This window comes from Prosopis cineraria, unplaced genomic scaffold (genome assembly GCF_029017545.1).
Source record: "Prosopis cineraria cultivar Desert tree isolate PC_DT_omini unplaced genomic scaffold, ASM2901754v1 PC1, whole genome shotgun sequence".
NCBI classification, from domain to species: Eukaryota; Viridiplantae; Streptophyta; class Magnoliopsida; order Fabales; family Fabaceae; genus Prosopis; species Prosopis cineraria.
This window is the reverse complement of record NW_026555332.1, coordinates 41,456,133-41,467,956: the sequence shown is the minus strand read 5'-3', so window position 1 is coordinate 41,467,956 and position 11,824 is coordinate 41,456,133. Positions and strand designations below refer to the sequence as shown.

Below are 11,824 nucleotides of genomic sequence, written 5' to 3'. Positions count from 1 at the left end.
AATCTATATAAGCCAACTGCTTCTTGCGCTTGATAATTCATGTGGAAATATTAAGCCATATTGTTCCCTCTTTAGAAAGCAGAGAGATAAAGCAACATCTTTATCTTCTCCTTCTTGCCTTCCTTCTTCGTCTTCCTGACCAATGGATCAGAAGGCAACGGAAATCTTTCTAGAAATGAACATGAAGAGAAACTGGGCTGTTAAGGAAGGTGGCGATGATGATGATATTTGTGAATCATCATCCATTGGATCCGTCTCAGAAGATTCAACAACGGGTTCTGGTTCGGTGTGTTCATCTTCTTCATCAGAACTGACGGAGGAGGCATCCTCTTCGTCAAATTATCTGTCAACCTCAGCTTCATCATCACATTCAAATGGGCCTTTATATGAAATATCAGAGCTCATGACTCACCTTCCAATCAAGTAAGCAAATTAAAATTCCCTTATCTTGATCCCATAATGCTTCAGCCTGTACTGTATTCTGAGTTTCTGACTAATACTTTATCTTAATCATTTGCAGGAGAGGGCTATCAATGTTTTATCAAGGGAAGGCTCAGTCTTTCACGTCCTTAGATAGGGTACAGAGCTTAGAAGATCTTCCTAAGAAATGCACACCTTACAAAAAGAAGATCAAGTCATGTAAAAGTTATGGAGGTGGTTTGGATTGCAACAAAATTATATCACCAAAGGCTACAATATCAAAGAGATCAGCTTCAAGAGGATCTTTTGCATCTTCTCTTACAAATAGAAGAGGGAGTTTCCTGGGAATGCACAAAAAAACTCATAATATCCCAACCAGTTAGAGGTTTGCGGCATAGAATCCAGAAAACTCGGATTGTTTTTTTCCACAGTGAAATGTTGAGCTGTCCATTACCCCCCCCCCTTCTGAGAGATCCTTTTGTCATGAAATCCTCCATTTGATATTCTCACACCTTCATGATCTCTCTCTCTCTCTCTACATATATATATATATATATATAATTCTTTGAAGAGTCATACTATTTTTTTATTGATGTCATGATTTGTGCCATGTTTTAGATGGCGACTTCTGTATGTTTCAGTTATCATTCATCATTATGACTCAATGACTGATTAATGATTAGCAAGAATTAGGAGATATCGTTACACACAATACTTAAAAATCGGTAAAGAAACTATTTTGGAAGTACATCCTATTATCAGTATCAGATCTGAAATTGAATTGATTCGTAAGTTTTAACCTCATTCTAAGCAAATATTTTTCGAAAAGAATGTCTGTATAAGCAGTATGTATCTTCTTCAACCCTTTCTCTCATGAAATGGACAGAACAAGCTGCACTGAATCTGCAAAACTGGAAGCGTCTTTACATCATTTTTCCCCCCTAAAAATGAAGAGAATATCTAAGGTACGCAATTGTAAAGCAAGATTGTCATTATCATTTGAATACTTTTGTTTGTTGTTGTCTGTTTCTATATTTAGTTTTCCTCGCGTAGTGGTGCATTCTTTGCGTGTTATATTTACTTCCATTCAAGAGTTTTTATTCCAGAGTCTTCAAATAAAGAAATCAAGTTCTCCTCTCATCTAGAAGCGATTAATAAATACCAAAACTTTAAAAGGAAATCGACAGTTAATGTTTCTCTCACGAAATAAAGGGGGAAAATGGCTTGAACCCAATCCCTCGCCACTTCTAACATGAAAAGCTCCTTTCTCAGCTTTTCTTCAGAGACAACCAAGGTTGCACTTACTAGGACTATTGATCCACCTTCGCTTTGTTTTTAACAAAGGTTAATTTATTTGAATTTCTTGATCCTTGCCGAGGGTTAAATATAAATAAATTTTAATTGTTCTCGGGCCAATCAAAAAACTAGAAACCTCAGCACAAGAAGAACATCTTGACAGAAGCTTTTTGCTCATACTTGTTAAAACATTTGAAAAGATAGATGTAAAAATACCTACTCTCAAGAAGATAATTAGGATAGAGATTACCTTATTTTAGTCAGCAATCTAAAAGGTGGATTCGGCTAGTTTGACATTGATAGTTTAGTTAATATTAATGGAGTTGTTACTTGTAAAGGTATCATTGCATGATAAAAGGAATTGAATTGAAAAATTTCAAAATATTTTAACTATTATCTCAATAAAGTTGCAGAATTGGTGAGTATTTTAGAAAATATTAATCTTTGTTTGACTGTTAAATTCATTAAAAGTAATAGCTACTCTAACTTTATGGTAAGTTTTATTACTTATTCAGTAAAAGACATCTTCTTTAAAAAGTCATTACAAAAATTAGATATTTCATAATAAAAAATTAGACGATTACTTTTAATTACTTGTCTAGAAAAGTAAATAGATACATCAATTTATGTGTTCATCAGGCATTTTACAACAACTTGAATATTATGATATTTAATCATCTGTCATTAGGATGCAAAAACTTTGAGTTATGACATGACTTTAGTTTTATCTCCTTGCATTGTTTTTTTTTTTTTTTGTAATCTTGTACTTAAAAAAATTAATTGTTTCACATATGGTTTGAGAAAATTAGTTTATCTTAATAAACATGTCTCCAATTGAATATTTTGAAATAAAACGTCCTTATTATTAATAATTCACTTTGTTTCTAACTTAGTGAGTTCATTCAAAAAAGTTAATGCTTGCAATGCAATATGGATGCGATGTTTGTTACCATGTCACTCAAAAAAGTTAATGCTTGCATGGACCTTAAATTTTGAGTAATTGTAAGGAAGCTTAAGAGGTTTGAAAAAGATTAATAAATCTTATAAAATTTGATATCTTTTTCTCTCTTAATATATAGGATTAGATGATTTGGAACGTTAAAAATGAAGTAGGTAGTTTGATTATAAGAAGAGTCCCTTGGTAGGATTTTTGCCCAAGTATGCTATAATATATGGAAAGCCAAATGTAGGAAGATCTACTTTGAAAATGATATTCCAAAAACTAAATTGTGTTCTCTTACACTTAATAGATAATAAATGACCTAAAGCTTCAATTTAAGATCAACCAATTAAGCAAAAAAGACAATAGATATGAAGTTAAATGGAGTCCTCCTGAACCTAATTGGATTAAACTCAACATTAATGGCTTATTTAATACTAATGGTGCTGTCGCTTGTGGAGGCATTATTAGAGATGACAAAGAAAATTGGATTACGAAATTTTTCAAGAATCTTGGGACTTACCTTAGTATATCAATTAAGCGCTTGAAAATTTTACAAAGCCTCAACTTTTGATGGAATGAGAAACTATTAAAAATTAATGTCTACTTAGATTTCATAAAGGCTTTATCGCTTATTGATAATAGCTATTACAATATTTATCCCCTGTTCATGATTGTCAAAAATATTAAAGATCTCATCATGGAAGATTGGGTGGTTATTTTTGATCATGTCTATAGGAAAGCCAACAAATGCACTAATCTACTAACTTATAAGACATTTTATGAAAATTGTGGTGTTTTTATCTTTAACAGTTCACTTTCAATTGTAAAAATCTCATGGCTTCATAAATGAGTAAGTCTCTTTGTGCACGATTATCCAATGGCCTTATCTTGAAAAAAAAAAAACAAAAGAAAAGAAAAGAAACACCTTCAAACCATGGAAACCTTGACTTTTGAGTTTTGCTTTGGGCACATCGATAGGCTCTGGATCTTGACACTAGGCTTCTTTCTCGGCCGTTGCTAATCCCCTTTGTATTTTTCTCCTAAGGTTAACCGCAAATGATTGCCATAATGAGCTTCACATGCGGAATGAGTACAGACCCAAAACAATCCAATCCATTTTATGGAAGTTCAGATAACACATGACCAATAGTCCAAGTCCAACAGGCACACTCAATGAGCTGCTGCAGAAACCATCACTAAAATAGTAAATAAGTCGAAAGGCCACATTAGTGTGATTAGCCACACCAGCATAGTAAACCCAAAAAGAAACATAATTATTGGCATGGGCCTTTTGTTGGGTCCCGACGACAGGCCATGTGGACTATTCAGACTAACTTTAGACTTCCATATCCATATCAACTGAAGATTGGTTTAGTTAATAAGGCGAGTACGTCATCAGATTTATGAGAAAATTGGCCGTGAAATTGATTTTCTCCCCTCCATTATTGTACTAATGTCGCCATTGGTGCTCATTTTCTTCAAGTAAATTGCATGAACATTCTGGGTCATAAATCAGGACATACTAAACAAAAAAACACGAAAAGCTATCTTAAAAAAAAAAAAAGAACAGAGAAACTCTCCCTTGTCATGGCTCAAAATTTAAAATAAGCTCCATAATTCACATTTTATCTGTCATATCTTGGAATATTTAAAAAAAAGATCTATTTTTTGAAAAGTGACATCCTTATAAATTAAAGAGTTTTTACAAATTGTTTATGGTTATCAAGGTCAGTTTTCGTGATTTCTAAAAGTACTTTTAGAATATCTTAAAATTAAAAAGTATCACTTAGCAAAAGAAAGTAAAAAATATATATATATAAACTCTTAGTCAATATTAATTATTAAAGAGAAAATATGGATGCAGGTCCTTACAATTTTATTCAATTTTAAATTAAGTCCCTACAGTTTATTTTATTTTATTTGATCTCTTATAGCTTAACAAATTAAATTTTTTTTATTCCCTAGAAGTTAAAATCCTTACATTTTTAATTTAAAAAAATTAACTTGTATATCTTTATTAAATGATTATATGACTTTAGAATTAATTACATAATTTTTCTAATTCAAAATTTATATAACAAGTTTTCTTAGAATTTTCATAAAAAATTATAATAAAAATATAAATAGTGGATTAAATGAAGTTTTTTTATTTTGGGTGAAAGTATTAAATTAAATTTTCTACAAAGTCTAAGCCTATTTTTGTTTTATAAAATTTGATAATTCATTATTAATTTTAACATTTAGATATCCATATATATAATATATAAAACTAGAAGGGCTTGATTAAAATAAAATGAACTACAAAAATTTAATTTAAAATTGAATAAAATTGTAACAACTTACAAGTATATTTTTTCATTATTAAATTATATTGCTCATGAATCAACATAGAATTATGACCTTGAAGTAAAGATTTTTATTATTTAAAATATACTACTTTAAAACATCACTCCATTATCTATAGATATCTTTCACTGTCAGTCATTTTTAATATTCAATTAATAAAATTTATTGTCTTTATCTTTAAGTACATCAAGAATAAAATTAAATTATTACTTTATAAAAAAATTTATTATCTTAGCTTGAGTTTTGAATGAGCGAATCATATTTAAAAGTTTTCATTGTATTTTGAAGCCAAAAAAAGTTCACCATCAATTCAGTTTGCACTCCAACATTAAAATAAATAGAAGTGAAATAAACCTAAAGAAAAGTATTGTCTACATTTTAAAAAGAACAAGCACAACACTTTTTTTTTTTCATACCTAATTCTTTTTTTTTTTCACAGAGTCGCCCCAGCGAACATCATTTGCCTACTTACTTTACATTATTTTTATTGCGCACATCTATTTTTCTTTAAAAAGTAATTCTATTTAAAACACAAATATCTTTTACACGAAAGATTCAACACTAAAAAAAATTGGCCACTAATTTTATAGCTTAATGAGATGCAAGCTAAGCGAGAGCCGAGAGGTCATGCGAGGGTGAACTCCGAAAAATTTATTAAGGAGAGATGACAAAAATATGTATGATTGTCGAAAAAAATAAATTTATATATATCATTAATATAATATAAATATTTTAATGTATATATTTATCTTTAATTTTACACACAAGAAAATAAATATACAATTTTATTTTTAATTTTGCTTATTAATTTTTCATAATGTAAAAATAATTAATTATTATGTATACAATAAAATTTTTAATTATTTATTTCTTAATATAAATTATTATTAAATTGGCACAAATTGCATCTACTTCATGAGCATTGAATAATTTAAATATATTCTTAGAATCAAAAGTTCTATTCAATTTAAAAACTTTATTATTTGCTAATTAAATTTACTATTTATTTTTTTAATTGATAATTATAATAAATAAATATATCAATACAGTAATGATGCTTAATTGTCACAAATTTTTTATATCAATGCAATCTAAATATATCATAGTAAAAATTATTCATTTAATAAATTTTAATAATTTGGTCATTACAGAAAAAAAAATTTTAGAAGAACATATTTTAATCATAATATCTTAACTTTTGAATAAATAAGTTTATGATAGATATTAAACACATGGTATTCAATATATCTTGAGATTTTTGTTGCAGCACTTAACAAAGTTTGTTAATAATAATTTTTATAATTTTTTTATCAAATATAAAATGAAAATAAAATTAAATAACACTAATATTTAAAAAACAACTGTAACATTATCTTGTTAAAAATAAATAAATTATATGATAATTATATATTTAATCTACTAAAATAATTAGACTATATATATATATATATGTAAAAGATTATTATAGAATTGAAATAAAACTTATATCTAGCGTCTTAATGTTTTTATAATGTGTTAATTTAAGAAATTAAAAATATATAACTCTTATATTTAATTAAAAAAATTTAAAAGCTAGGAACGCCGTGACCGTGCTCGTCTACCTGCCCCCACCCCTCTGGGTTACAGTCTGCCTTTCTTAGTGAAAAAAAAAAAAAAAATTGCATTGATGCGTTGAAGTCTTGAAGATGATAGTGAGCCAGCGTGCGGTTCAGTTGGAGAAGAGATACACGGGGTGAAGAAGTCAAAATCTGGCATGGCAGAGCAGAGCCAAGCCACGTGCTGGTCACAGACTGAGACCGTATAATCCTGCATTTTCTGTCACTGCACACTGCCTCGTGATCTCACGTGTTCCTTACTTCATCCTAGCATTCCCCCACCCTCGTTCTTATCCGATCCCAACCTCCACCCAATCCCCTTCTTCCACCCGCCCACAGACTCTTCCCATAATTACTCGTTCCAATTGACATCGTTGCCCCCCTCTTCCTTCTATATTAATCCCGATTCGCGTCTGCCTTACTCGCTCTGTGTAAAGTGGTTGCTGATTAGTCATCCAGAAGATGAAGGACTCTGGCAAGAGCCTCAAATCAAACGGCAAGCCCTCGTCGGAGGTGAGGAAAGATCGGAAATCGGCGACGGGGATGAACGGATCGCCCAAGAAGGGAGGTCATGGAGGCAAGTTCACCTGGATCGGCAACGGCTACTCGGAGGCTGAGATCGGACGCGACCACGTGGCCTTGGATGCGAAGGACCCGAACTTTGAAGATCCGGAAGAGGTCGCCACTGCCTGATGCTGATAACTGGCGATGATTTGGTGTCTCGTTTGCGTAACTTCCAGATTTGTATATATTTAATTATGACTTCTGAGAGATGATGGTGCATGCTTCTGGACTAATAAACTTAGACTGAGAGTAGATGAAGCGTTTCGAACACGTTTTCGGGTCTGGATCTGCTTAATGCTTGATCCGGTTGTAATCATGTTTCTTTGTAAATAGGATCAGATTCAACTGATGCAATCCGAACTGCTTTTGAAAATTTCTCTGCTCAGTTTTTCAGTGAGTCTCGTTATGTTGCAAGGTTTTTAGAAAATATGTTAAATTAATTAAAAAATTATAAACTGAAATCAGATTAATTGTTTTTGGGTTCCATATAGAAATGTGTTTATTTGATTTTTTTTTTTTTAAATCAATGCGACAATCCGACCTGCAGCTTTTCGTCTTCTTCGACATCAACTGCTCCTCTCAGGAGGTCAAGGTCGGAAGGACTCCCTTGTTCTCGTTCTCTCTGCATTTGATGGTTTTAGTGTGTTTTTAGGTTTGAAAAATTCGCAAGTTATAATTAACGTTAGGGCATAGCAAATTGAGGGTAGGAAAAAATAATTTGATTATAAATTTATGTTTGAATGTTTTTTTTCTAAGTTAGTTAAACAAAAAATTATTTAAATAATTTAATTTAAAATTAGTGGGGATTTATAATGACAAACTAATTTGATTTTTACGGAAAAATATTAAAATTAATTTTTTTAAAATAGAGTACACTAATAAAAAAAAATTTCACATAATACAATTAGAATTATTTTTAATATTATAATTTAGGATATTTAGATTCAGAAAAACTGTGACAATATTATAATTATATATTTATAATAATTATATTTAGGTTATATGTATTATAATATAATATTATAATTAATCTTCTAATTATGAATGTCTTCTCTTCATCTCCGTTCAAGGCTGCCCTTGAATCCCTGCTCCTCAATCTATTCCTCACCTCTTTCTCAATTTTATTTCCATTTCCACTCGTCGCACTCCTCTCTTATATTAGTCCTCATATTATAATTAATAACAGCTCAATGGGTTTTAATCTGTTCCAACAACAGATCCGATCTGTCCTTGCAACAGAACGGGGCCTTGATCACGAACTTGCCATCCTTGTCGGCGATGTGAACTATCAGGTCGTTGACCTCCATTGGCACCTCTGCGGACGGCGACGATGGCGAGAAGGAGAGGCAATGACTATGCTTGTGAAGACTAAACCAAGACACAGCAAGGAGGATGAATGGGAGCTGAACACAAGAAAAAGACGAGCGATCGATTTGGTGAGGTCAGAGGATAGGAGGAGAGAGAATCTGACAATTTTTAACGTTTAATATCCCCAGCGTTTCTAATGAGCGTTGCGCTGAAAACCATCCAAACAAGATATAGCGTGTGTTTGGTACGGTGCCGAATCGATTTTTTGGGCAAAAAAAATCAATTCTCCACAAAATTATCCAAACAGATCAATATTTTGGTTAATCGATTTTTGAGTCAAAAATCAATTTTTCCTCAAAGCTGAGAATCCAAGCGTCGCAGAAAAGCTTGCCAAAAAATGTTAAAAAATTATAAAAAAAAGCTCAAGAAAAAATTATAAAGAAGACACATAAATTAATAAAAATAAAATTAAATTCTCTTCTCTTTTCTTTTTTTTTCTTAACAAAATTTAAACTTTGCATTCTCCAAAAATTACTGTTTAGTATTTAAAAATTAAATTATATAGTAATTTATATAGTTAAAATTAATTTTGATTAAATTATTTAAATATTTTTAATTATGTTAAAATTAATTTTAAAAAAACAGTATCTAAACAAATTACGTTATAATATAATCAATTATGATTATAATCTACCACTTAATTAATTATTTTCATAATCTATTATATCTAATTGAAATTCAAACGTGCACATAGATATTATAATGAGTTTTTTACTCATGACCTGAGAAGTAAATCAAACATATCTTAAGTTGGCACAGTATTGGAAAAAAAAACACTTTTTTTGTGTACAATGTTATCAGATTAATTAATCTGTGCCTATATATTTTATATTTTACTATATAATATAAAATTTATTAGAAAGCATTCATACCTGAAAGACTCAAATTGAGTAATTGCCCCATGATCTGGTTAAACAAATTTATGGTGAGTGCGATATTTTATTATTTGATTTATATAAATACACCAGCACATATCTGCGTTGATATAATAATGTGAAAGAAAGCGTGGGTCCCATTTTTGTTAGCAAAAGCAAACTTGCTCGGAGGGAAAATACACAGTACTCGGATATCCATTATTTCCTTTGCTTCCAATCCGGCCCATGGAAAGCAAAGTGTGTGGGTTGGAGCTTTGCTTTAATGTGGCCGATTTGTTTTGATTTCTATTAGCATTTGTCGGAGTCTATGCAATAAAGAGCTGGATGTGGTGGTGTCTTGAGGGATCATAATGGCTGCAGTATTGCGGGCTTCTGTTACAGTCTGGGATCTTCTTGTGCTTAGGGAGCAGAGGAATGGGCAGTACTGAAAAAGCTCCGATCAATATGGGACTTTGACTTCAAGAATGTGATATTTAGAATCTGACTGCAAAAATCTAATTGAAGAGATTGGTAAAGGAAAAATATCGACACCGGCACGTGCAGCATAGTATTCCTGGAGATTATTAATATGTTGAACTGGAAATGGACGAGAAGATACAGCTTGTTGATGGAGATCACAGTCTGGTGGCTGATAATTTGGCAAAGGAAGCGATTTCTTACTCTTCTTTGTTTACGTTGCTCTAACTTTCTCGAAGAGCTTGGTCTCCATAGTCTTGGATTTCAATTTCTCACTGGGTAATTTCATCATCAATTTTTGGGCGTAGCCCTCTTCTATCAAAAAATAGAAAAAATTAGACACGTAGGTTTTACTTCCATGTGATCAAAATAGAATTGAAAAGTGAAAAATACGGGCTAGTCCACATGTCCCTTTGTTGTTTGCTTTCTGTTTTTTTCCCTCTTTACCTTCGGTTCACGTGATAAAAATTGCACATAGAATTATATGTCATCAATTACATAGGCAAAAGAACACATGTGGTGCAACAAATTTAAAATTAAAACATCTAAATTTGAATATCATTTCTGAAGTTAACGAAGGTTAGAATTTTTTTTTGAAGTTCTTCTTCTTCTTCTTTTTTTTGGTCATGAGTTTTTTTGAAATTCTTATACAAAGCATGATACTTATCATGTGCCACTATTCTTATGATATAGAAAATATTTTCCACGAGATGCTAACTAGGTGTCATGTTCTTGGCTCTCCCATGCTCTCCTTGCTGTTTTGACAAGGGAAAAATTTACATACTTACTTTTATATATATAAGGTACTTATTTCTAATTGAATAAGAAATGTGTGTTTTTTTATAGATTATTTAATCTATAACAAATTTTTGTTATTAATATTATAAATATATTAAAATTTAGATGTCTTGATTTGATTGAATACAAACATACAAGTCTTTCCCTTTTGATATATGATGTTTTGTGACTTCACTCCCAAGACTTTGCCTAATCTAACTAGGCTATTTTTTTTTTGTTAATCTCGTTTTGTAATAAAAAAAATATTTAGGGAGAAACTTATTCAAGACAACAACTAATAACAAGTTTCATTTAAAAAAAAGTAAGTATTCTTATTTCAACAATAGTTTATTCCATATTGGTATTTATTTGCAAATAAATTTCTTACTAGGTCTTTGAATGTGATTTTTCTTTCATCAATTATTCTCTTCATCTCAAATTATAAGACAATTTGAGACGTCGTTATGCATATCAATAGTTAATAGAATTTAATAATAACATTTTATAACTTTGTTTTTCAAAAATAAAAATATAAATTTTTTAAAAATGCCTTTTGTTTTTTTGAATAAAAAAGGCTCTCTCTCTCTCTCTCTCTCTCTCTCTGTGTGCACCCTTGTGCGTGTGTGCGTACCAAATAGTTACATTAACATATGTAAAACAAACAAAAACTAAAGAAATTCTAGAAATCAAATAACCATTCACCACCTCATGACAACAAAGTAGAAGATGATCAAAAGCCCAATATGGATAAACTACATCATGAGAAAGCCTAGGTAAAATATTGGCATTAGCTTCTCTAAACATCAACATAACAACAAGATAGCTAGACACCAAAACGGGGCCTTTCTTGCATTGAGCATTATAGTCAATAGGCCCTTTAAGGAGGGGGTCTTTGGTCAGAATTAAATTTAGATAGATGATGGTTAAGTGTCTTCGAGAAAATGCTTTGCCAGGAAATATTTGCAAAAGCCCAATCTATATGTTCAGAGATTCTATTTGTTGCTCTATGTAAATCTATCTCTATAAAACTTAATATCAATTAATTGCGTCATATCTAGACAACTTCCAATTAGGTCATGGTTATATTGTTGAAAGAATTGCTACCAAATTTATCATTGATAGACAAATAAGCATTGAAGTCTCCAATTACCAATTAGGTATCATTCATATTAGACCCAATATTA

General features: G+C 30.7%; 3 protein-coding genes across 3 annotated transcripts; all 3 read left to right on the top strand.

Annotated features, from left to right (window-relative positions):
• Positions 1 to 10: 10 nt before the first annotated feature.
• Positions 11 to 990, top strand: LOC129322482 (protein OXIDATIVE STRESS 3-like). The gene is made up of 2 exons (XM_054968796.1): positions 11 to 423; positions 521 to 990. Exons 1-2 carry the CDS (start codon positions 143 to 145, stop codon positions 801 to 803), a joined length of 564 nt encoding a protein of 187 aa, XP_054824771.1. The 5' UTR covers positions 11 to 142; the 3' UTR covers positions 804 to 990.
• A 139-nt stretch (positions 991 to 1,129) lies between these two features.
• On the top strand, positions 1,130 to 8,708 carry LOC129322490 (uncharacterized). The gene is made up of 2 exons (XM_054968802.1): positions 1,130 to 1,385; positions 8,382 to 8,708. The coding sequence occupies exons 1-2, from the start codon at positions 1,299 to 1,301 to the stop codon at positions 8,649 to 8,651; spliced, it is 357 nt and encodes a 118-aa protein (XP_054824777.1). The 5' UTR covers positions 1,130 to 1,298; the 3' UTR covers positions 8,652 to 8,708.
• LOC129322496 (uncharacterized) lies at positions 6,990 to 7,537 on the top strand. Its single transcript, XM_054968807.1, has one exon. It carries the CDS (start codon positions 7,063 to 7,065, stop codon positions 7,291 to 7,293), a length of 231 nt encoding a protein of 76 aa, XP_054824782.1. The 5' UTR covers positions 6,990 to 7,062; the 3' UTR covers positions 7,294 to 7,537.
• Positions 8,709 to 11,824: the final 3,116 nt, after the last annotated feature.

What these genes read in the sequence shown, in the direction of transcription:
- LOC129322482 (XM_054968796.1), top strand. Translation starts at nt 143, where the DNA reads ATGGATCAGAAGGCAACGGAAATCTTTCTAGAAATGAACATGAAGAGA. An exon ending in ATGACTCACCTTCCAATCAA is followed by an intron (nt 424 to 520) that starts GTAAGCAAATTA and finishes AATCATTTGCAG; the next exon opens with GAGAGGGCTATCAATGTTTT.
- LOC129322490 (XM_054968802.1), top strand. Translation starts at nt 1,299, where the DNA reads ATGGACAGAACAAGCTGCACTGAATCTGCAAAACTGGAAGCGTCTTTA. An exon ending in AAATGAAGAGAATATCTAAG is followed by an intron (nt 1,386 to 8,381) that starts GTACGCAATTGT and finishes TTCCAACAACAG; the next exon opens with ATCCGATCTGTCCTTGCAAC.
- LOC129322496 (XM_054968807.1), top strand. Translation starts at nt 7,063, where the DNA reads ATGAAGGACTCTGGCAAGAGCCTCAAATCAAACGGCAAGCCCTCGTCG.